Source organism: Podarcis muralis, chromosome 14, assembly GCF_964188315.1.
Source record: "Podarcis muralis chromosome 14, rPodMur119.hap1.1, whole genome shotgun sequence".
NCBI classification, from domain to species: Eukaryota; Metazoa; Chordata; class Lepidosauria; order Squamata; family Lacertidae; genus Podarcis; species Podarcis muralis.
Genome location: NC_135668.1, coordinates 17,773,336 through 17,797,769, shown reverse-complemented (window position 1 = coordinate 17,797,769; position 24,434 = coordinate 17,773,336). Strand labels below are relative to the sequence as shown.

General features: G+C 46.2%; 1 protein-coding gene across 2 annotated transcripts; it reads left to right on the top strand.

Moving 5' to 3' along the window:
• Positions 1 to 5,659: 5,659 nt before the first annotated feature.
• On the top strand, positions 5,660 to 24,271 carry LOC114584865 (lamin-B3-like). 2 transcript variants are annotated; one of them, XM_028707017.2, is made up of 10 exons: positions 5,660 to 6,304; positions 7,869 to 8,025; positions 10,220 to 10,345; positions 11,813 to 11,983; positions 14,205 to 14,309; positions 14,455 to 14,696; positions 16,648 to 16,873; positions 19,464 to 19,571; positions 22,326 to 22,442; positions 23,662 to 24,271. In XM_028707017.2, the coding sequence occupies exons 1-10, from the start codon at positions 5,805 to 5,807 to the stop codon at positions 23,692 to 23,694; spliced, it is 1,785 nt and encodes a 594-aa protein (XP_028562850.2). In that variant the 5' UTR covers positions 5,660 to 5,804; the 3' UTR covers positions 23,695 to 24,271. The 2 variants fall into 2 exon arrangements, with proteins under 2 accessions (XP_028562850.2, XP_028562849.2); XM_028707016.2 differs by having other exon boundaries at positions 23,154 to 24,271.
• Positions 24,272 to 24,434: the final 163 nt, after the last annotated feature.

The following is a 24,434-nucleotide window of genomic DNA, read 5'->3' as shown; positions in this document are numbered from 1 at the left end:
TAGCCTGGGTATTATTATTATTATTATTATTATTATTATTAATCAATCAACCTAATCCTATTGAGAGGGTTTGGGGCGATGCTCGGCGTTCTCCAAAAAGGCATGAACTTCTTTTTTTATACAAAACCTTACGGACTTGCAGTTTTAAGCCCATAAGGTCTTCTACAACTTAGGTGGCTGGAAAGGCGAGGCTGCAGACAGCGAGCAGGAGGAGGACCCGTTGCAGGCAAAAGCCAACTGCACCATTACAAATGCAGCCTTGACAGTTCCTTACATGCCGCCCCTTAGCACTCTCCCTAGTTAGCACTTTTTCATGGAAGCATGCCTAAAACTGCAGCCACGGCGAAGCATTCCCAAAATCGCCCTTCGATGGGCGGTGTGCAGCGTAAATGTAATAAGAGCAACATCACTGAGTGAGAGGCAGCAATAGTTATTCAAATCAGGCGGCCGCAATGTAGCCCTTTGAAATGCCTGCGCACAAGTGAAGCCAAGCAGCTCAATCCGACGCACGCCTTTTGCTCGGAAATGAAGTCCCACTGTGTTCAACGAAGCTTAGCTCCTAATAAACGTGTCTAGGATTGCAGCCTCGCCCTCGCTACATTTACCTGGGCGTAGGCCCCAGTGAACGCAGTAGGACTTGCTTCCGAGTAAACATACTTCGGGCTGAGGCTGTGAAATTCTGCTTTGCACGTTTCTGGCCTCTCCATACGGATACTTGAAACCCAGTGAACACAATGGTACCTACTCCGGATTAAAGTGCTCAGGATTGCAGCCCTTATAAATGCCCCCCACGTGTTCTATCAATATATATATATATCAATTGGATATATATCCAATTTCTGAGGCTGATTCGTTACTATATAGACGTCAACCGGATGGGTGCAATATCAAATCACTATTTGCATGTGTAAATAAACTGTCTCACCTCTTACATCGAAAACGGAGCTCTGGTTCCGTTTACCATACACCCAGTGCTTGCCGCAGTCAGTTCACACGTTCAGCTGCCCCCTCTCAAATATACCGTAATCAAACAGAGAGAAATCAAATTCGATGTACTTGCATTCTATCATTTCCACCTCAAAAACAGGGAAGCATTGCGGAAGCGGAATTGTATACCTTCCCGGGCTGGTATTATGTCAAACGTATAATTAACTGGGGGCCAGCTACTCTTTTTCCAAATGGCTAATTTTACGACCCGGGCTTGAGGATGCTTGCGCGCCACGTGGATTACGTGCAGCCTCCCATATAGCACATGAGAATGCGCGAAGGAACTCGACCGAGAAACCGAAGGCACATTCTGGCCGATGAAAGGTTTACGTTTGCGTTAAAGCATCGCCTTAAGGAAGCTAGTATAAAACTGTCACGTGTGAATGCAAGTAGGTTGACCGGGATTCTCATAACTGTTTAGCATTCGAAAGGATCATCTTATCACGAAGAAAACTTATTAAGGGTAACTACTCCTTACCTGCCGCCGCCAGGGATGCGAGTCGTTTAGGAGAGGGAGGAGCAAACTTTCCTCCTCTCTACTGCATCAAAGGCAGCACAGAAGAGTCGGCGTCGCCCGTCGAGAAATACAGGCTTGCAAACTGATGCTTAAACCTTAGCCTTCCTTTGCAGGGCAAGCGGCGCCTTTACGCAGACCCCGTGCGCAGCCATAGATCTCCACGCGTCCTCCTCTCCTTCGAGGTGCGGTTACATCTATCAAACCTCGCCGCTTTCCTTATGCAGTGAACCCACCTCCTCGGGGAAATGTGTCCCCTTTTTGCTGGCAGATAACTCAATAGTGGGCTAAAGGAAAGCCTGGAATGGTCACAGAATCAACAGAAAGCCAAAATGTCTTGCTATTCCATCCGTGCCACTGAAGTTAAAAATACGCACCGAGGAACTAAACATAACCTCGTGAAAGGGTTTGCTGAAATGTGATTGCGCCGTTTCCAACCTGTTGAAAATCAACTTGGATTTCTTCTATAGCTGGGAACGGCGCGCCCTCTAGTGGAAAATCTAGTAGAAGATACAGAGGAGGATATACGTACAGCACTTATTCGTACAAAACTAAACAAGAAGACAGCTGTACTGTCTTATAATCTTGCCTTTGCCCGGTTGCACGTTAATGAGAGAACCAACCTGGTAAAAAGAATCTTGTCGCACAATCTATTGCACATCTCCTCAGAAGTAACACCTACTGAGTTCAATCGGCCTTATTCCCAGGAAAGTAGAGTTACTTATCTGGGAGTAAGTCCCCTTGGCTGCGTTGTCAGTCTTTGAGCTAATTGAATTAAACAGTTCAATCCACATAAATTTACATTGGAGCAAAACAGTAGTTCTGAAGGGAGCAAAAAAAGAAAAAAGCAGAGTTATAGCCAGTTGATAAATCACTTAAATGTTACTAGCCAAATTTTGGACACTTGTAAGTCAAAAGACCCTTTAATGTACCTTAGAATTGTTCCAATGGCTCCCAAAACATTGTTGTACAAGCTACGGCTATCTTTATATTAGGGAAAGGATGTACTAAGCTCTTAAAGTATGTATTGTATACCTCCCATCTCTCTGTGGGAGGCTGGTTGTATTGCTCCTATTGAATCCACCCACTCATGTAAATCTGGCCTTTTGGGAACCAGCTAATTATTAAGTCCTGGTGATACAGAATACAATGCATAGGAAAAGAGGGAAGCCCACACAAACCTTTGAAAACAGAGCAGGTACAAAGCGGGGGGGGGGGGGTTAAAAGGCTGCTTATACGCTGGAAATAATAGGGCCCTGAAAGTGTGTTCCTCCAGTGAGAATCCTGGTTTTGTTTTTTTTTAAAGAAAGCTTGCATTGGAAGCAAATCTTTTGCATCTATTTTCTGCAGCTACTGATTAACGAGCACGATCAAGTCAGGTTCTGCAAGCAGAGACTGACTGGGTTTGTGGCTCTGTAAGGGATTTGACGGGTGACGCAGGTGGCGCTGTGGGTTAAACTACAGAGCCTAGGACTTGCCGATCAGAAGGTCGGCGGTTCGAATCCCCGCGACGGGGTGAGCTCCCGTTGCTCAGTCCCGGCTCCTGCCAACCTAGCAGTTCGAAAGCACCTCAAAGTGCAAGTAGATAAATAGGCTGGAAGGTAAACGGTGTTTCCGTGCGCTGCTCTGGTTCGCCAGAAGCGGCTTAGTCATGCTGGCCACATGACCCGGAAGCTGCATGCCAGCTCCCTCGGCCAATAAAGCGAGATGAGCGCCGCAACCCCAGAGTCGACCACGACTGGACCTAATGGTCAGGGGTCCCTTTACCTTTAAGGGATTTGAACCCAGGTCTCCCAGGTCCTAGCCCAACACTCTAACCACAGCATCACACAGAGAACACAACAGTTCCTCCCCTACAAAAGGGCCAGGCAAGGGGGCAGTTTGGACCAATTACAATGTATGTGGAAGGGTCATAGCTCAGTGGTGGAACATCTGCTTTGCCTGAAGAAGGTCCAGGTTCAACTCCCTGTGTCTCCACGTACATAGGAAGCTGCCTTGTACTGAGTTAAGCCCATCTAGCTCAATAATGTCTACACGGACTGGCAGCAATTTTCCAGGATTTCAGACAGGGGTATCTGAAGATGCTGGTGACTGAAGCTGGGACCTTTTCAAGGCATAGCCCTTGTTCCACCACTGAACTATGGCCCTTGCCCTGGCAGAGCCTCCTGCCTGAAATCCTGGACAACCGCTGTGTTGTGTACTGAGTTGAATAGGATCCAAAATGCAGCAGTCTGATTGGTCCTAGAATAATAGGATTCAGAATGCAGCAGTCTGATTGGTCCTAGAATAATAGGATTCAGAATGCAGCAGTCTGATTGGTCTGCAGGAGCCACCCAATCCAACTCCAGGTGGAAGTGAATCTGCAACCTGATTGGCCTACAGGAGAATCCCAGAATTAGTCAATCACATGGGGCCCATTGTGTAAATAATGTACAGTGGTACCTCAGGTTAAGTACTTAATTCGTTCCGGAGGTCTGTTCTTAACCTGAAACTGTACTTAACCTGAAGCACCACTTTAGCTAATGGGGCCTCCTGCCGCCGCTGGAGCCTGATTTCTGTTCTCATCCTGAAGTAAAGTTCTTAACCTGAGGTACTATTTCTGGGTTAGCAGAGTCTGTAACCTGAACCGTATGTAACCCGAGGTACCACTGTATATAAAGCAGACATTTCGGGGGAACTGGCATTCCTCACTACTGAGCTGAATAAAGAGCATGAAATCCACACTCGACTCTGAGTATATTTCACGCTGCCAGTCAGTGCAGGTAATACTGAACCAGTGGCTATGTGGCCCCACTTCCTGCAAGGCAGCTTACTATTTCCCCTGTGTTCAGACGTTGCTTTCCCTTTCTCTGGCTGAAGGGTCCTTGTCCTCAGAAGATCATTGCATGCCATACCGGGGTAAAGGTGTCTTCTGTTTGACCCCGTGTCTCACCACCAAAGAAACACAAATGAACAGCAGAGAACCTGCACGAGCAACGCTGACACCAAACCCTACATATATTAAGCAAAATAGAAACATCGCCACCTGACCCCCCCATCTCTCCCCCCCCCCCCCAATGTCTCAACAAATGAAACTGATTTGTAAAAATGCTACACGGAAAAAATACGAGAGACATTACACATACTTCTGTAAAACAAGAAAATCTTTAATAATAATATAAAAGAAGATCATTGCATGCCCCCCCCCCCGTCTCTTCTATTTTTACAGATATGCATGAATCAGCAAGCGACGTTTTCTGATAACTGCAGCTGCGGATCAAAACTGTCCTTAAAGGAGCAGCTCCAGTTGAACCCGGCCCAGTCCTCATCTCCTAAAATATAGGCGATTGCCATCCTAACCCTGTTGACCGGAGAATAAGCCCCCGCTGCATCCAAGAAGGCCCACCTCTGAACACACCCCACCCTCCCGCTACCCAGCAAAGTTATGAATGAGCAGACCGAGGAAGACCACGCCCCTTTCCCCGGGGCTCGCCTTCCTTTTGCTGCGCGCTGATTGGACAGAACGGGAAGCAGCGAGAGTTCTTGGAACGCCGAGGGAAAGACAGAAGGGGGAGTGGTTTGGGACGAACGCGGGGCACAGAGGTTGAACGAATAAGTCCTGCAAGGGTTGCCCGGATGCCCTTAACTAGACACTAGAGGATCCACTCACTGCCCTTCATCTTCGCTTTTTCAGGCTCTGGGCAGCCCCGCCCCCGCCTTTCTGTCCCCTTCAAAGCGCAGAAACCACCAGCCAATTCTCCTTGCCGTCGCTACCAGCGTTCATAATCGATATATAGCATTGTTTTCGCAAGCGCCTTAGGCGTTGATCGTGCACCTTTATTTTGTTAGAGGGTTGTTGTTTTTTTGCATAGCTGTCAACCTTCCTTTTTTTTTTTTTTTTTTTTTTTTGCGGGAAATTCCCTTATTTCAGCGCCGCTTCCCGCTGGTATCCCGGATTGTTAGATATCCCGTAGACTGTCTGCGGGATATCTAACAGTTGACAGCTAAACTGCTGATTCCTTATTTTAGAGGCTGCTGATCCGTTATTTTCAAATCTGAAAGTTGATAGCTATGGTTTTTTCTTCTGGCGGCAGACGACAGAACCACGAGACCGGTGCAAAACACGCAAACAAAGCTTTGATTACAGCTATACAAAAAACAAAACACGAAGCTTTTGGGTGTCCTCTTTCTGCAGGCAAATTCAAACTGCAATTTCTTCTTTTGTAGTCATCACCAGCTATACCTAATCAGCCTAGAAAAGGACACCCAGAACTCACAGAAACACTTCTTAAAGTTAAAATCAGCTTTTCTGCTTCTTTGCAGAATGAGTCCCAACATATTTACACCACGCCCTTCCTGCAAAGCGCGGCAGCGCATATATAGCCTTGGCCCAATTCTTTTTCCTCTGCTTAACGCCAGGAGAGGGGTGTGTGTGGTTCGGCCCCCGCTTGCAAGAGTGCGCGGCGAGGTGGTCCCTGCAGCTCGGATGGCTTCGCCGGACAGCGGCCTGGGCGACGACAGCTTCTCTTCCCCGCTCCTGCCCGCCCCGCCGAGCATCCTGCAGCAGGAGCTGCGCCAGCTGAATGACCGCCTAGCCGCCTACCTACCGCACGTCCGCGGCCTGGAAGCCACCAGGACGGCGCTGCAGCTCCGCCTGTCCGCATCCGAGGAGGGCAGGCGCCGCGAGGTGGGCGTCTTACGGAGGGCCTACGAGAGGGAGCTGGCCGCGGTGCGCGAGGAGCTCCACGGGCAAGTCCGGCAGCGCGCCGGTCTGCAGGTGGAGCTGGAGACCCTCCTCGAAAAGCACAGGCAGCTGCTCGCCAGGTGAGTGTCCCTAGAGGGCGCGCCTTCCTTCTTCCTGGATCTCGCTCTCTTCTTAAAGCAATGGCTCTTCTTAGTCCATAGATTTCAAGTTTTCTGAAGTTAAAGGGGTTCATGGGTGGAGTCGGTGAGGGGGCAGTCGCCCCCCTCCTAAATCAAGTAATTAAATAAAAATACTTAACTAAAAGTAGAGATTGTAATAATAATGTAATAATAATAGTAGTAATAATTCATTATTCGTACCCCGCCCATCTGGCTGGGTTTCCCACACTGGGGAGCTAATAATAATAATAATAATAATAATACCTTTATTGTCAGCGTACAACCTATGTACAATGAAATTAACTGAGCCTCCCTCCCCACCCCACAAACACTCAATCTCATTGCACTCTGTGTGCTTATCGCACAACACACCAACACCAAAAGTCCGTTGCACTATACCTCGGGTTGAAGTAGCTTCAGGATGAATATTTCCGGGTTGCGCTCCGCAGTGACCCGGAAGTAACAGAGCGCATTACTTCCGGGTTTCGCCACTTGCGCATGCGCAGACGTTCAAAATGATGTCACGCGCATGCACAGAAGCGCCGAATCATGACCCACAGATGCGCGGACATGGGTTGCGTTTGCTTCTGGATGCAAACGGGGCTCCGGAATAGATCCCATTTGCATCCAGAGGTACCACTGTATTATTTTCCATTTAGCAGCCTAACAACCCACAGATAGAATATTAAAAACATCAAACATTAAAAGCATCCCTAAATAGGGCTGCCTTCAGATGTCTTCTGAAAGCCAGATAGTTGTTTATTTCCTTGACATCTGATGGGAGGGTGTTCCACAGGGTGGGTGCCGCTACCAAGAAGGCCCTCTGCCTGGTTCCCTGTTACCTCACTTCTCGCAATGAGGGAACCGCCAGAAGGCCCTTGGCACTGGACCTCAGTGTCCGGGCTGAACGATGGGGGTGGAGACGCTCCTTCAGGTATACAGGACCAAGGCCGTTTAGGGCTTTAAAGGTCAGCACCAACACTTTGAATTGTGCTCGGAAACGTACTGGGAGCCAATGTAGGTTTTTCAGGACCGGTGTTATGTGGTCTTGGAGGCCACTCCCAAAATCCAAAAGATTTTGACAGATTGTTCTGAGCACTTAGGATTCAAAGGAAAGTAATTTAAAAGAACTGTTGTTGAGACATCTCATTCCGAATCTGCAAGACAGAGCCAGATAGAGGATAATGTCAGGTGGTGGCTACCTGCCCGCCCCCTAAAATAAATCCTTGCTATGCCCATGGATTTGTGTTTTTATTGTGTGGTCTCTTTCTTGCTCTGAACTACTATAGGACGAAGGCTGGGGCATATAGACCCATAGAATGGTAGAGTTGGAAGGGGTCCCAGGGTCATCTAGTCCAACCCCCTGCAATGCAGGAATCTCGACTAGATCAGGTGGCTCTCCATCTTTCACTCTCCCTCCTAGCGATAGAGCTTGTGATGTCCAAATTTGATTCAGAAATGCTAAAAGCCATACCTGTTGAGATGCAAAGCCTCCTGTTTACACTTGCAACCTGCTTGTTCCCAGGAATTCTAAAAATGAGAATGATTTAAGCCTGGCAGTCGCTCGTGTGAAGGACCTTGATGCTCAGCTCCACTGCAAAGAGGCCGAATTGACGACATCCTTGAGTAGACAGCAAAGCCTGCAGAACCATCTTCAAGAGTCAGCGCGTGAAATCAGCTCTGTAAGGGTTTGTTCTGCAAGATCTAAACTGTCCTGCTGAAACGACGAAGGTTGTTAAGAGATATTCGGGTCACAAGTAAAATGTTCTGTTATTTTTGGGTGTATTTTGAGAGGTGAGAAGTTCCAGGGGCAACAGGGCTTACCTGAATTTGGAAGGTCACTGGGGGCTTATGGAGCCTTGTGATATTTAAGGTCACTGCAGTCGCACTCACCTGATGTCCCCTCCACAACTGATAGGAGCTTTGTTTTTATCTCCTCCTATATTGTGGTCTGGGACGCGGGTGGCACTGTGGCTTAAACCACAGAGCTTAGGACTTGCCAATCAGAAGGTCGGCGGTTCGAATCCCCGCGATGGGGTGAGCTCCCGTTGCTTGGTCCCTGCTCCTGCCAGCTTAGCAGTTCGAAAGCACGTCAAAGTACAAGTAGATAAATAGGTACCGCTCCAGCGGGAAGGTAAACGGAGTTTCCGTGCACAGCTCTGGTTTGCCAGAAGCGGCTTAGTTATGCTGTCCACATGACCTGGAAGCTGTACGCCGGCTCCCTCGGCCAATAAAGCGAGATGAGCGCCGCAACCCCAGAGTCGGTCACCACTGGACCTGGTCAGGGGTCCCTTTACCTTTACCTTTATATTGTGGTCCCAATGAAATTTACCCCCTGGAAGCTGCTTCCCCCCCCCCAGAAGTGAAGTTGCTACTGAGTCCGATAGCAGTTTCCAAACTTGGATGGGAAGGGGCTCTCACCATGATTTCACGCAAAGTTACAGCCCTGTAATGGCACATCTAAAAATGTACACTCTGGCTGGGTAAAGAACATGCATTTAAAGCACAGTTCCTCCCTGCTCCCAAAGAACCTTGGGAACTGTAGTTTAAGGATGCTGGGAATGGTAGCTCGGTGAAAGGTAAACCAGGATTTTTTGAGTGGTGGGGCAAGTGTATGGTCTGAATGCATCCTAAGACTCGGTTCATGCAGGACAATCGGCAGAGCTTTGGGCTGCTTTCTCAGCCCATGTGAATTGAGAACTGGAATAAATATTGATCCTCTGCAGCTGTTGTAGCAAAAGGCAGGGTTGCAATAAAGCCTCGCATTTGGTTCTTAAGTTGTCAGAATATCTTGAACTGGCCAAATTTACAGGTTTAATAAGAAATTATTCTCGTGAGAAAATAAGGAGAGAGTGGTAAGCCTTTATAAATTATATGAAGGGAACTGATTCCCAGATCCATACTTGGTTTAGCTTAGAATAAAAATCTCAGAGGTAATTAGAATATTTCTCCACAAATTTAATCATTACAGACAACCAGTGATATGAGGAATAAAGATCCACATAGAGTTAGTTGGAAGTCACTTTTTTCTTTTTCTTTCTTTCTTTCTTCTTCTTTTGGGGGGTATTATTTTTCATTCTTTTTCTTTTTTAAAGGAGAATATAATGTTTTATATTTTCAATGGTAGTTTATGTTATTATGTTTAAATCCTTGTAAATTTATTTTTGTATTTTCTTCTGTTTTTGTATTATTTTCTTTGTTTTATTCAATGCATGTTTGTATGATGTATAAGGGTTTTTTTTGTTGTTGTTTTTTTAAAAAGCCTCACATTCGCTGGGACATAGTCTGAAAGCTATGGCCTAACCAGTGCTTTTTTCCCAGCCGGAACTTGCCAAAAATAAGTTTCGGCACCTCTCAGGTGGGCACCATTGCCATTATAAGAGAACAAGGGAGGTGTTCATGGTGAATTCCGGCACCTCTTTTTCTAGAAAAATAGCACTGGGCCTTACACAAAGTCTGCACTATCAGAAATCCAAAAAAGAAAGGCAGATGTACGCAGATGCACAACTGATCCATTAACCTATGTTGCTCTCTGTGTCCACACCAGTCTATCTTGTGTTCCATTGTTTGACTTTTTAACTAGTGGTATGTTTGCTTGGTGAACAATAGTATGTTATATGCCTAAGAACAATAACATTGCACAATATAAAACCTGCAGTTAATAAGAGTAACGTAACCCCACTTGCAGGCTTGTAATCTAAATGAACGTGAGGAAAAGGGAAGGGAGTATGAGAAGATCAGTTTCGAGTTCTGTTAAAACATGTTGGCTTCCCAAGGTTCTGCTACTTTTGGGCTTATTAAACACTGTAGCTGAACAGGAGTCTTGGAAGTATTTAAGGGTAGCACAAAGCATTTGCTAATTTTCTCCTTTCCTAGCTCAAGGTAATGGTGAATGATTCCAAAAGCCGTCTTCAAAATGAGATGTTGAATAGAACAGCTATAGAAAACCAAATGGAAACCCTGAAGAAACAAGTGACATTTCTAAAGAACATCCATGAAGACGTACGTACTTCTGCAGTCTTAGACTTCCTTAATTCCAGCTGCTGTTTAATTTTAAACACTAAAATTAAGGTCAATAACTTGGTGAAATAGTTTAATTTTTGTGACTCCATTAGGGGAGGACCAAAAATGATGGTAACCCTGGGTTACTGTGTTTTATTATTCCTATTTTGCCCCTCTCCTAGCATGAATGGGATAAACAAACCAAAGAGTGTTGGCTTCCTGTTGTATCTGAACCAGGGTTCATGGTTTGTTGCTCTCTAATAAGCAATGATCGGTAACTCTGGAGAAATAAGCCACAAACCCGGGTTTAGCTGGCAGCAGTTTAGCAGGACCAAAGGAGAAACAAAGTGCGCACAATCTTGTCTCTGGGAGCCCATGGTTCTGCTAAGCCATGGTTTGCATTACAGTGGTACCTCGCAAGACGAATGCCTCGCAAGACGGAAAACTCGGAAGACGAAAGGGTTTTTGGTTTTTTGAGTTGCTTCGCAAGACGATTTTCCCTATGGGCTTGCTTCGCAAGACGGAAACGTCTTGCAAGTTTGTTTCCTTTTTCTTAATACCGTTAATACAGTTGCGACTTGACTTCGAGGAGCAACTCATAGCACACAGTATGGTAGCCTTTTTTGAGGTTTTTGAAGACTTTGGTGATTTTTGAAACTTTTCCAAAACTTTCCCGAAACCGTGCTTCGCAAGACGAAAAAAATCGCAAGACGAAAAAACTCGCGGAACGAATTAATTTCGTCTTGCGAGGCACCACTGTACATGCAAATGGAAGTAGTGTGTTGTATTCCATTCAGTTGTGCCCCATGGGAGACAGCTGCATTTGCAGAAGTAGAGAAAAATTCAAGGAGCAAACAATAGGGGCTCCAATGTTGATTGCACCTAAAGTTACTGTGCACCTCTTTTAATTGCTCTTAATGTGCCATGGAAGGACACGGGTGGCGCTGTGGGTTAAACCACAGAGCCTAGGACTTGCCGATCAGAAGGTCGGCAGTTTGAATCCCCGCGATGGGGTGAGCTCCTGTTGCTCGGTCCCTGCTCCTGCCAACCTAGCAGTTCGAAAGCACGTCAAAGTGCAAGTAGATAAATAGGTACCGCTCTGGCGGGAAGGTAAACGGCATTTCCGTGCGCTGCTCTGGTTTGCCAGAAGCGGCTTAGTCATGCTGGCCACATGACCCGGAAGCTGTACGCCGGCTCCCTCGGCCAGTAAAGCGAGATGAGCGCCACAACCCCAGAGTCGATCACGACTGGACCTAATGGTCAGGGGTCCCTTTACCTTTAATGTGCCATGGATGGTCAATTTCAGGCCACAGTTTAACCGTAAATAAATGTTGCATGTTCTTTATTCCAGGGCAGTATAGTACTGGTACTCTAATTTGCCTGTCTGCTCAGCTGAAACATACCGTTGTTTTTAATGTGGAGCCTCTTAAATCCTTCCTCCCGGCTGTATTTCCCTTGTCTTCCTAGGAGCTAAAGAACAAGAAGCAGATCTACGAGAGCAGGATTCAAGAAATAGAGTCTCACCATCACCAGGAATTGGAGAGTAAGCTGTTGAATGCTCTCAAAGAGCTCAGACAGCAACACGAACAACAGATTTGCGCGTATAAAGATCAGGTGCAGCAAATCTTCAGTGCCAAAGTGAGTGGTTTTTCTGTCTATACTGCTGATTGGAATGGGATGTTTTGCTGTCCCATCATTCTTAATAGAGACCTGATCTCTTCTTGCTTCCTATGGGCAGGTCCCGAATAGGAGTGGCACAATTAGAGGCTGGGTTTTCACTTGCTACCCTATGCTAACAGGATGTCTTCCAAATAGTGGAAGGGGGAAAGCAAAGGAAAATCCTTGGTCTTCTAAGAGCTGATGGGACAAAGGCATGTTGGCTCCTCTCAGTGGATTCAATGGGACTTAATTCTGACTGGATGTGCCTAGCTTGCTTTGTTAATGACCGTATTTTTCACTCTATAAGACTCACCAGACCATAAGACACACCTAGTTCTTGGAGGACGAAAACAACAACAAAAATATTCTGAATCCCAGAAGCAAGAACAGCAAGAGGGATCGCTGCGCAGCGAAAGCAGCGATCCCTCTTGCTGTTCTGGCTTCTGGGATAGCTGCGCAGCCTGCATTCAATTCATAAGATGCACACACATTTCCCCTTACTTTTTAGGAGGGAAAAAGTGAGTCTTATAGAGCAAAAAATACGGTATATGCTAAGATACCTTTCCCCATCCTGTTTCTAAGGGGATGCTGTATTTTTTAATTTTTTTTAAATTTTTTATTGTTAAAATAATTCAACATTAATACACATACAAACATACAAACATACATTTCATACAACATACCTACATACATACAACATACCTACAACATTGTTGTTGTTGTTGTTTAGTCGTTTAGTCGTGTCCGACTCTTCGTGACCCCATGGACCAGAGCACGCCAGGCACTCCTGTCTTCCACTGCCTCCTGCAGTTTGGTCAGGCTCATGTTTGTAGCTTCGAGAACACTATCCAACCATCTCATCCTCTGTCGTCCCCTTCTCCTTGTGCCCTCCATCTTTCCCAACATCAGGGTCTTTTCCAGGGAGTCTTCTCTTCTCATGAGGTGGCCAAAGTATTGGAGCCTCAACTTCACGATCTGTCCTTCCAGTGAGCACTCAGGTCTGATTTCCTTAAGAATGGATGCGTTTGATCTTCTTGCAGTCCATGGGACTCTCAAGAGTCTCCTCCAGCACCATAATTCAAAAGCATCAATTCTTCGGCGATCAGCCTTCTTTATGGTCCAGCTCTCACCTACAACATACCTACACTCAATCCCACAGATAATTCCCATCACCATCCACCACCCCTCACCCTTTGTGTTAGACTTCCAATCTTCTCAATTGCAATTTCTTTCTACTTCTATTACTTTCTTTCACACACCTTTAACCTAATTTTGATGAAACCCTGTTACCTTTCTGTTGTGTCCTCCTTTTGACCCCCTTGGATAATTCTCCTGCACACACCAGTTGCAGCCGATGCATTTATTTTTAATACTAATTTACGTATTGCCTAACCTTCACCTTAAGGTGAACACCTGGAACAATATTGTAGAACGTGCTACCTAAAATGTGTTGGGGGAGGGGGGGCGTTATTGAGTTGTTTTTGTTTTTATTACGTATTTTGTGTTTTTATGTTGTGTTTTTATGTTGTAACTGCCCTGAGACCTGCAGGAATAGGGCAGTATGCATATTTAATAAATAATAATAAAAGTCATATGAATTGGAAGGAATAAGGCCTAGAATTGTCTAATAATAATAATAATAATAATAATAATAATAATTAATATAATACAATATGATATAATAAATATAGTAAAGGTAAAGGGATCTCTAACCATTAGGTCCAGTCGTGACCGACTCTGGGGTTGCGGCACTCATCTCGCTGTAATGGCCGAGGGAGCCGGCATACAGCTTTCGGGTCATGTGGCCAGCATGACTAAGCTGCTTCTGGCAAACCAGAGCAGCGCACAGAAATGCCGTTTATCTTCCCGCCTATTTATCTACTTGCACTTTGAGGTGCTTTCGAACTGCTAGGTTGGCAGGAGCAGGGACCGAGCAACAGGAGCTCACCCCGTCGCAGGGATTCGAACCGCTGACCTTCTCATCGGCAAGTCCTAGGCTCTGTGGTTAAACTCGCAGCACCACCTGCATCCCAATAAATATAGTAGGTCCCATTATTCCTCCCAAAGGAGCATAGGGTGGCAAACCTGTGTTAAATTGAACTGTTATTCATGTGTGTGCGCACAGAAACACGTTCAAATTAAAATGTGCAGTCCTGGTTAGCTTTTTCTTTTCTTTTTTAACCCAATACTATCTTCACAGATGGAAAACATTCAGCGTTCTGCGGCAAGGAGTAGTGATATCACCAAAGCTGCTGAGGAGGAGCTCAGAGAATCAAAACTGAGAGTTGATTCTCTGATGTCACAGGTAAAACAGGGGCTGGAAACCAGGTAAAATGACGCCTACCTGGAGAGGGAAGAGGCTCTTAAAAGGTCTTTGGGAAATAGAGGTCTCTGCTAGTATGGCTGTGTTCCGCTGTGCCTAACAGCAAAACCTTTCTGTGAAATCTAAGGTTGCTACGTTAGAAGCCAGGAATGGGGATTTGGAGGCCAGAATAAACACGTTGGAGAACACCATTCTCGACAAACAAGGCTATTCGATGAGATGCCTAGCTGAGAAGGACAGGGAGATGGACAGAATGCATCAGCGTATGCAGGCACAGCTGGAGGAGCATGGGAAACTGTTGGAAATGAAGATGGGTCTGGATCTGGAGATTGGTGCATATCGGGCAATGCTAGAAGGAGAGGAACAACGGTGAGCTTGGTGGCAGAATTCTGTTCTTGAAAGGAGGCTTGCTTTTCTTTTTTAATAGAACAGGAGCTGAACTTCTTACCAGTATTGGCTCTCATGGGCAAAGGGCTCTTTAACTCCCTCCTGCCCAGTGTGAACAGCAAGAGGAGCTTTTCTGCACCTTTTACTGTACATTTCAGCCACACTTTAATACCCTCTAATGTGCCGGCTCCCCAAAACACAAGCAAGCTGGAATGAGCAGCTGATGTCCATAGTAAGTGGAGGGGCTATTCAAGAGGGAGCTGGTCTTCACCTTGGGGAGGAGGGGGTTAAAAAAGCCCTTTGCCCATGTCAACTCATATGGTTGAAAGCAACAGTGGTGCATTGAAATACAGTGGTACCTCAGGTTACATACGCTTCAGGTTACAGACTCCGCTAACCTAGAAATAGTGCTTCAGGTTAAGAACTTTGCTTCAGGAGGAGAATGGAAATCGTGCTCTGGCGGCGCGGCGGCATCAGGAGGCCCCATTAGCTAAAGTGGTGCTTCAGGTTAAGAACCGTTTCAGGTTAAGAACGGACCTCTGGAACGAATTAAGTACTTAACCTGAGGTACCACTGTATACTCGGAGTCGAGAGTGGATTTCATGCTCTTTATTCAGCTCATAGTGGTGAGGAGGAATGGAAGTTCCCTCAGAATGTCTGCTTTATATACATTATTTACACAATGGGCCCCACGTGATTGGCTAATTCTGGGATTCGCCTGTAGCCCAATCAGCTTGCGGAGGGGGAAAGTGTGTCTTAAAGAGTGAAAAATATGATATATATTATCTCCAGTATCGGAGGCCCTGTCCCTCTGAATACCAGTTGCTGGGGAACAACAGCGCAAAAGGGCTATTGTGATCAGTTCCCACTTGCAAGCTCCCTACAGGCACCTCGATCGCCACTGTGGGGAGTTTGGTTCAGGGGCCAAGTTAGACCAGAAAGACCTTTCTTGACCTTCATGCTTTGTCGGGGGCTTTAAAACAAGGCGTTCCCTTGAGCGAAGATGCAAATAATGGATTTGATTGTTAACCACCTTGCAGAGCTTTGCCTCTGCTTCCTAGCAAAGTAAATGATTTTCTGGCTGGGCTGCCTTGCAGGAACGTTGGGCTGTGAAAATGCCACTCAGAGCTCCCTGGCAGAAGGGCAAGAGACAAAAGCAACTCAACAAGTCATCTGTATTGGTGTCCTCCTCCCTTGCCCTTCCGATCCTGCAGCCGCCTGTTATGTGAGACTGGAGAAAATGCACCATGTGATGATCTCACAGCACAGGGGAGTGTGGCTAACCTTACGGGGGGGGGGGTTCCACTTTGCGGGGAGGGCAGCCTTGTGCCAAAGGTTATGTGTAAGCTTCATCCTTAGCGACCTCCCCGTTATCTCTTGGATGACACAGATTTGACTTCATGACGCATGGTGGTGGTGTTGTTTAGTCATGTCTGACTCTTCATGACCCCATGGACCAGAGCACGCCAGGCACTCCTGTCTTCCACTGCCTCCTGCAGTTTGTTCAAACTCATGCTGGTAGCTTCGAGAACACTGTCCAGCCATCTCGTCCTCTGTCGTCCCCTTCTCCTTGTGCCCTTAATCTTTCGCAACATCAGGGTCTTTTCCAGGGAGTCTTCTCTTCTCATGAGGTGGCCAAAGTATTGGACCCTCAGCTTCAGGATCTGTCTTTCCAGTGAGCACTCAGGGCTGATTTCCTTCAGAATGGATGCGTTTGATCTTCTTGCAGTCCATGGGACTCTCAAGAGTCTCCTCCAGCACCGTAATTCAAAAGCATCAATTCTTCGACGATCAGCCTTCTTTATGGTCCCCCTCTCACATCCATACATCACTAGACACCACGGAAATGGCCCAATGTCAAGAGCAAAGAGATGGAGATAGGGTGTTCTGCCACCAGCGGCTGCCTAATTTGAAAGGTGACTTTGTTTTTTAGGTTAAAAAACAGGCCCGGCTCGGAAAGTGTTGGAACACTGGCAACCACTAGTCTGGGCAGCCCCGTCCTCCCGCGAAGGAGAAGGAGGAAGCGGGCACTTTCAGAAAGCCAAGTCCACAGCGTTTGCTTCAAAACGGTCCAGCATGCATCATCTTCAGGAAGTATTTCCATAGAACATATTGACAAAGAAGGACAATTTGTCAAAATCAGAAACAATTCTGATCAGGTATTTTTTACATGATTTAACTCCTTGGGGCGAATACATGGCTAGTGTTGCTGGCAAATTTGTGTTCCCCAAAAACTGGGTGCCATTTCTCTACAAAGCAGCTCTGGGTTTGACCCCCTGCTTAACCCTCCCCACACTGATCTGCCTCTAAATTTCCCACCTGTAACTTCCTTGCCGCTTTTATTTTCTCTCCCCCGCCCCACCCTTCACCTAGTTTTAGACTAGTACAGTGGTACCTCGGGTTACAGACGCTTCAGGTTACAGACGCTTCAGGTTACAGACTCCGCTAACCCAGAAATAGTACCTCGGGTTAAGAACTTTGCTTCAGGATGAGAACAGAAATAGTGCTCTGGCAGCGTGGCGGCAGCAGAAGGCCCCATTAGCTAAAGTGGTACCTCAGGTTAAGAACAGTTTCAGGTTAAGAACGGACCTCTGGAACGAATTAAGTACTTAACCCGAGGTACCACTGTGCTTGATGTGAACATGGATCTGGAATCCCCCTGGGGTGGGTGGAATAGAAGTTGCCCAGGAAATAATAATAATAATAATAATAATAATAATAATAATAATAAAGGGCGGCTAACAACCAATAATAAAAACAAGTTGATTAAAATACAATTCAAAAGATTAAGATGCAACATTAAAACATTAGGATACAGTCTCTTCATAGGAGGAGAAAGGAAAATGAAAGGGGGGTTAGGAATCAAACTGATCCTAAGCCAAAGGCCAGGTGGAACAACTCTGTCTTACAGGCCCTGCAGGAAGAAATCAGATCCCTGGTCTCATGGACAGAGCATTCCACCAAGCCGGAGCCAGTGTTGAGAAGGCCCTGTCTCTGGTTGAGGCTAATCTAACTTCCTTAGGGCCCGGGACCTCTAGGGTGTTGCTAGGGTGGGGCATACCAGGAGAGGCGGTCCTGTAGGTATGAGGGTCCTAGGCCTATGATTAAACATACCGTACTTTTCGCACCATAACACGCAGTTTTTCCCCCTTAAAAAGTAAAGGGAAATGTGTGTGCGTGTTATGGAGCGAATGCAGGCAGGAGGAGCCGCTCTTGCTGGCTGTTCGGCAGCCTCTTTTCCTCCGCTTGGCTCCCTGAGAAGCCGGCAACAGCTGAGCAACAGCTGAGTGTCGGGAGACAGCCTCTCTCCCTCCTGTCTGCCTGCTCTATGGCTTTTTAGCGAGGTGGGAGAAGGGAGGCAGCTTGGAAGCCAGCAAGAGCTGCCTGCAGCTGTAAAAGCCAAGGTGGGAGAAGGGAGACAGCCTCTCTCCCTCCTGTCTGCCTGCTCTATGGCTTTTTAGCGAGGTGGGAGAAGGGAGGCAGCTTGGAAGCCGGCAAGAGCTGCCTGCAGCTGTAAAAGCCAAGGTGGGAGAAGGGAGACAGCCTCTTTTTCTCAGTGTCTGCCTGCTCTATGGCTCTCCCTTACACACATGTAAGTGGCTCTTACTCTGCTTTCTTTACAATGAGCTGGAAGGAGGGACAAAGAGGGCATCCCCTTCCGTCCCTCCCCCAGCACCTCACCGGTAAATTTAAACAAAGCAGCTTACAAGGCTCGTGTCCCTGCATCTCCTCCTCTTTTTGCTTCAGTTCGAGGCAAGGCAGCTGCACAAATGTGAGTTCCCCCTCTCTCTTCCTTCCCTCCCTCCCTCTTCCAGCTTCAAAAAATATTGGGGAGACAGCCAGGTAAGCCCCACTCACATACCACAATGGGGGATGGGGGATGACTCCCTCAAATATTTAATGGGGGGGTGAAGGCACCTAGGCCCATAGGAGTTAGCTGCTTTGCCTAGGACAAATGTGAGCTCTCCATCTCTCTTCCCTCCCTCCCTCCCTCCCGCTTCCAATTTCAATAAAATATTGGGGGGGGGCAGGTACAGGTAAGCCCCATCTCACAGACTGCAATGATCTCAAGACAAAGTGCATGCACACTGGTACCTTATATGAATGGCAATGCCCATCAGCATGGGGGGAGGATGACTCCCTCAAATATTTAATGGAGGGGGTGAAGGCACCTAGGCCTATAGGAGTTGGCTGCTTTGCCTAGGACAAGTGCGAGCTCCCCCCCTCTTCCTTCATCACTGTATTGGAGATACCATACATTACTGACAGTTCCTTCATTCACGTGGTTACAAAGCACGGATCCACATGGATCCTCAGGATTTTTGCATTGGGCTACCCCAAACTCATCGTTAGATCACATGTCTGTGGCCACAGCATGAACCACAAAAATCATACATCCACTGTTTTGTTTAGAATATTTTTTTTCTTGTTTTCCTCCTCTAAAAACTATGTGCGTGTTATGGTTGGGAGCGTGTTATAGAGCGAAAAATACGGTACTTGATGGTCCCCTCCTACAAACAGCCTATTCCTAACATTTCTTTGCAGTTTCCCAGGTTCCTGAGAAGAAAAGGGAGGTGACGATAGATAAGCTTCCTCAGGACACTTTAATCCGCTTTAATTGCACAAACCTCAGTATCCCAGTATACGCTTGAACTCCTCCCAGAAAATAATGAGACTGGAGGCTCTTAAAAGGCAAAAAGTTACTCAAAACTAGCAGTCTAAAACTGTTAAGCACTGCTTTCCTTGTAGGAGCAGTCACTAAGTGGGTGGACCACAAGAAGGCAGCATGGAAACCAGTCTGAAATAATGTACGAGTTTCCTGCTCGATGTACCCTTGGGGCTGGTCAAGTACTTACAGTGAGTGATAATCTTCTCTTCTTCCCCTCTAAACTTTAAAATGTCAGTGTTTTACTTTGCTTACCCTTGTAAGAATATCAAACACACCACCTAATAAAGGCCCTGAAACTGGCTAAGTAACCTAGAGGGATAAAATACCGGCTTGTATACTCTACAGTGGGACGCGGGTGGCGCTGTGGGTTAAACCACAGAGCCTAGGACTTGCTGATCAGAAGGTCGGCGGTTCGAATCCCCGCGACGGGGTGAGCTCCCGTTGCTCGGTCCCTGCTCCTGCCAACCTAGCAGTTCGAAAGCACACCAGTGCAAGTAGGTAAATAGGAACCGCTCCGGCGGGAAGGTAAACGGCGTTTCTGTGCGCTGCTCTGGTTCACCAGAAGCGGCTTAGTCATGCTGGCCACATGACCCGGAAGCTGTCTGCGGACAAATGCCGGCTCCCTCAGCCCATAGAGCGAGATGAGCGCCGCAACCCCAGAGTCGGTCATGACTGGACCTAATGGTCAGGGGTACCTTTACCTTTACCTTTATACTCTACAGTGTTTTGGACTTGCTTAAAACAATATTGTACTGTGCCATTTATGTACATGGCATTATGTACATGGCATTTTCCTGAAGAAGAGGTCTGGCAGATCTTTGGCCTATGGGGCTTATAAAGAGGGAGAGATTTGAAAGAAGCAAGGGAGGTGGTCTCATGGAGAAGTTCTGGGACTGGAGGCAGTTGAAAGATGGCCGAAAAGGGACAACAGGTGAAGCTTTTCTAAGTAATATGGTGGGAAGCAGGCTCGGAAAAACTGTTTTAAATTCCTTCTGCCAGCCTTAAGTTTTGGGAGGCAATACACCTTCCAGAACCAAATTCCGGGGGGGGGGGGGGGTCCACCTGGAATTATAGGCATTAAATGTTTGTGTTGATAGTTTGGTTATATATTCATTCAATGCCTGCTGATCCATTAGAGATGGATATTGAAAACCACAAAACCCAGTTGTTTTAATTTCTGTGGTCCTGATCCAGTTCTGGTGCATGCAAATAGTGGCTCCAGTTGGAGATACCTATCCATATCTTCAACATAATTCCAACAGTGAGTTCATTGGGACCAGATGTATATAAGTTTCAAGTACTATCCTTTCCCTTTGGGGGAACAATGATGGTGGTTACACTTGCTTCCACAAAGGTAAAATTGAACTCCTGTTGTAACAGTCTTCCCCATTCCACTTCATCAACATAGCTAAAATAACAAGTAAAATACACATTTTCTTAAATAACTACAAATTAAGACTATGTCTATACTATACTAGAGTGGATCTGTGGTTTGGTTCCATATCAATGCATGGTTAAGTTTGAACATAGTTGCTAAAATAAATAACTATAAATACAAAATAAATATCACACACAGGAACTAAAAAGGATATTGAACTTTTCTTGCAGAAATACAAATTATTCAATGTGCTAATACGAATGGAAGTTAAAAACATTGTAGCTGTTGTATAAGGGATTATGATTAAGATTGAAATGTAATTGGATTAAATAAGATTTTGGCAGGGACGCGGGTGGCGCTGTGGGTAAAACCTTAGCGCCTAGGATTTGCCGATCGCATGGTCGGCGGTTCGAATCCCCGCGGCCGTTGCTCGGTCCCAGCGCCTGCCAACCTAGCAGTTTGAAAGCAAGTAGATAAATAAAGGTAAGTAGATAAATAAGGTGTGCAAGTAGATAAATAAAGGTAAAGGTACCCCTGCCCGTACGGGCCAGTCTTGACAGACTCTAGGGTTGTGCGCCCATCTCACTCTATAGGCCGGGGGCCAGCGCTGTCCGCAGACACTTCCGGGTCACGTGGCCAGCGTGACATCGCTGCTCTGGTGAGCCAGAGCCGCACACGGAAACACCGTTTACCTTCCCGCTAGTAAGCGGTCCCTATTTATCTACTTGCACCCGGGAGTGCTTTCGAACTGCTAGGTTGGCAGGCGCTGGGACCGAACAATGGGAGCGCACCCCGCCGCGGGGATTCGAACCGCCAACCTTTCGATCGGCAAGCCCTAGGCGCTGAGGCTTTTACCCACAGCGCCACCCGTGTCCCAAAGTAGATAAATAGGGACCGCTTACTAGTGGGAAGGTAAACGGCGTTTCCGTGTGCTGCGCTGGCTCGCCAGATGCAGCTTGTCACGCTGGCCACGTGACCCAGAAGTGTCTGCGGACAGCGCTGGCTCCCGGCCTATAGAGTGAGATGAGCGCACAACCCTAGAGTCTGGCAAGACTGGCCCGTACGGGCAGGGGTACCTTTACCTTTAAGATTTTGGAAGCAAAATTAAATGAATTTATCTTACCATGAAATCTAGCATGCGAAAGGCCACCTAAAAAGTATAACTGGCTTATCAATTGGTTTATTTTTGAATTGTAATTTGGTAATGTTAGAATGTATTGGATAGATTTAATTGAAAATTAGTAAAATTTACCAAAAAAAAAAGAGAAGTTTGAACATAGTTGCTGATCCAGTCATGTTGCTGTAATCAATATTGTCAGAATGCTATTATATCTGCCTGGCATTTGATGCCACAGATTTCTCCCCACAATTGCCTTTTGTTACAGGCTGATGCTTCCAGTGATATCACTTGCACAGCCCAGTTTGTAGAGAACTTACACGAATCTCATCCCAGGGTTGATGTTGCAATGAATCTGACTGGTGGGTGGGGAAGCATTGGACAATTCCCTGTGCAAAGGTGCTCTTTAACCATTCAAATATGAAGATCATCTTTTTTTCTTTGAAGATCTGGGGTGTGACAGAAAGTTCAAGCCCAGCTCCTGGAATGCTTGTCTGGAAGTCCCCCAAGTCAATGAGAGGTGGAGACAGCTTTAGGATTGTACTTTTTGACTCTGCTGGAAACGTAAGTACCATACTAACATATCCTTGCTACAATTTGATATTGTTCTTGAGTTGTATATCAGCCTTGTAAATAAGCCCACAAGTTAGTAGCCTGGGTCCTCCCTCCCCTCCAATCTACTGTTGTCTGGCAGAGGAAATACCCAACTCGGTTCCTCCAGCGGCACCATCCTGCATTTCTGTCCTGGGTGCAGAGGAAGAATGAAACACCAGCCTAGAATCCCATGCACTCGTCTGCCTGCAATTCCTTGTTGCCTATGGCTATTTAACTGCTTAAATATATCTCTGGTTTTGCATGATTTGCCATGTTTGATGAAGAAGGGCTTCTACCTTCTGCATCAAGCAAACTCCTTTTCGTTCTCTCTTTTACAATCTGTGTGTTTATTTGTACATAGCCCTTCACCAAATGGTCCCAGAGCAGATTGCAAAAAGTGTACACTTGACAAAATTAAAATTTGCATTGAAAATTTATGTAGTAGAAGCACGAAACAGCAGTGCACAGCGTTTAGTATTTTTTGTTCTTTTGAAAAGTGGCAGAAACAGAATATTAATTTGTTTTATGGTTATTTTCCAAAGCTTGTTTAGTTTTCCGCTTCCTTTTCTATAATTCTTTAATGTGGTCTTCATAGAGATGCTTGCTGGTGTTTTATTCTTGTGTCCAGAGAATGATAGTTATTCTGCGCCTAATGAATTCTGTAAACAAATTACCTTGCAGCAAATGGCAGAAGGAAAGCTCACTTACGTAGATAGAGGAGAAGGTGGTGGAGAAATGGAGGTGGCTGCTGGGGAAGAAGGAATGGAGCGTCATATTCAGGCAGGTCTCCTACGTGAACTCCAAAACTGAGAAATGCCAAATACTTGTATTCGTATCCGGCTGAGTTGAGCTGTTGCTGCTGCTTTTTAAAATAGTCAGTTGATGCAAAGCACAGTAGTGGTTAGCTGCACAGTGCACTTGTTTCTCCTGACATGCCACATAGATGCTGTTTTTTGGGATGGCAATCTTGTAAACGTTTACAGATAACTGAAGAACCAGGGTTGTTGCTTTGGCTCCAGCCTAGCTGTAACATTGACCTAGCTTAGCGAGAGAAGCGCTTACCATTCTCAAAAGAGTTTTCTGGGCCTGAATGCACAGCAGAACTGCTGTTTTTAGGTCTAATCTCATGGCACATCTTATCAAGCAAATGTTCATCTCTTTCCCTCCTCCTTGCCCGCCCTCTCTCCAGCGAAATGAAAGTCGAACCTGCCTCATAATATAGCCGAGAGAAGATGGTGAGCATCTGTGGAAGCTTCCTCCAGCCAAAATGATGGTCTACGTATATGAAAGTAACAACCTACAGAAAGAGACTCTGTTCAGCGTAGAGCCTTACTTCAACTGAAGACTCTCTAAATGGGACAGGGCAATGGTGGAGGAACCCAGATTGGAGGAACCACCAAACCCAAAGTCCTTGTCCTGGCAGGGTGGAAGTTTTTGGGAGGGTCATCACCTCCATTTAGTTTTGTTCCAGTTGAGGCCAGTGAGAAGAGAAGGCTTCTAAGTATAGCAGAGCCAGGGCTGGTGTACTTCTTCTCCCCCAATTCCACAGTTATAGGGAGGGGGACGGAATTCACTGACGTACCTTGTAGTTCCTCCAGGTTTCCTTCTCCACTGTCTGAGCTCTGACTGGGTCAGCTGCAAAGAGGGTACCCTCTGTGAGTAGCCCTCCTGCTCCTTCCCAGGGACCCAAGAATTATTTATCTATACCATCTTGCTCATCACAATGAGTGAAAAGACACAGTTTCAGTTTATTTCTTTACAAATTATGAACTGCAAATTATTAAAAGCCAAATTATTAACTGCATTGTAATCAGAGTGATTTCTTCCCAACTCTGTAGTGTCAACTCCTGGAGTTAGCAGACTTGTTGAAGTCAGCTGTAAGGTGAAGAGCAGTCTCAAATATGTTTAGATTTGCTTTGTATGGTATGGAAGTCCCTGTACAGACAAATATTGGAATCCAAT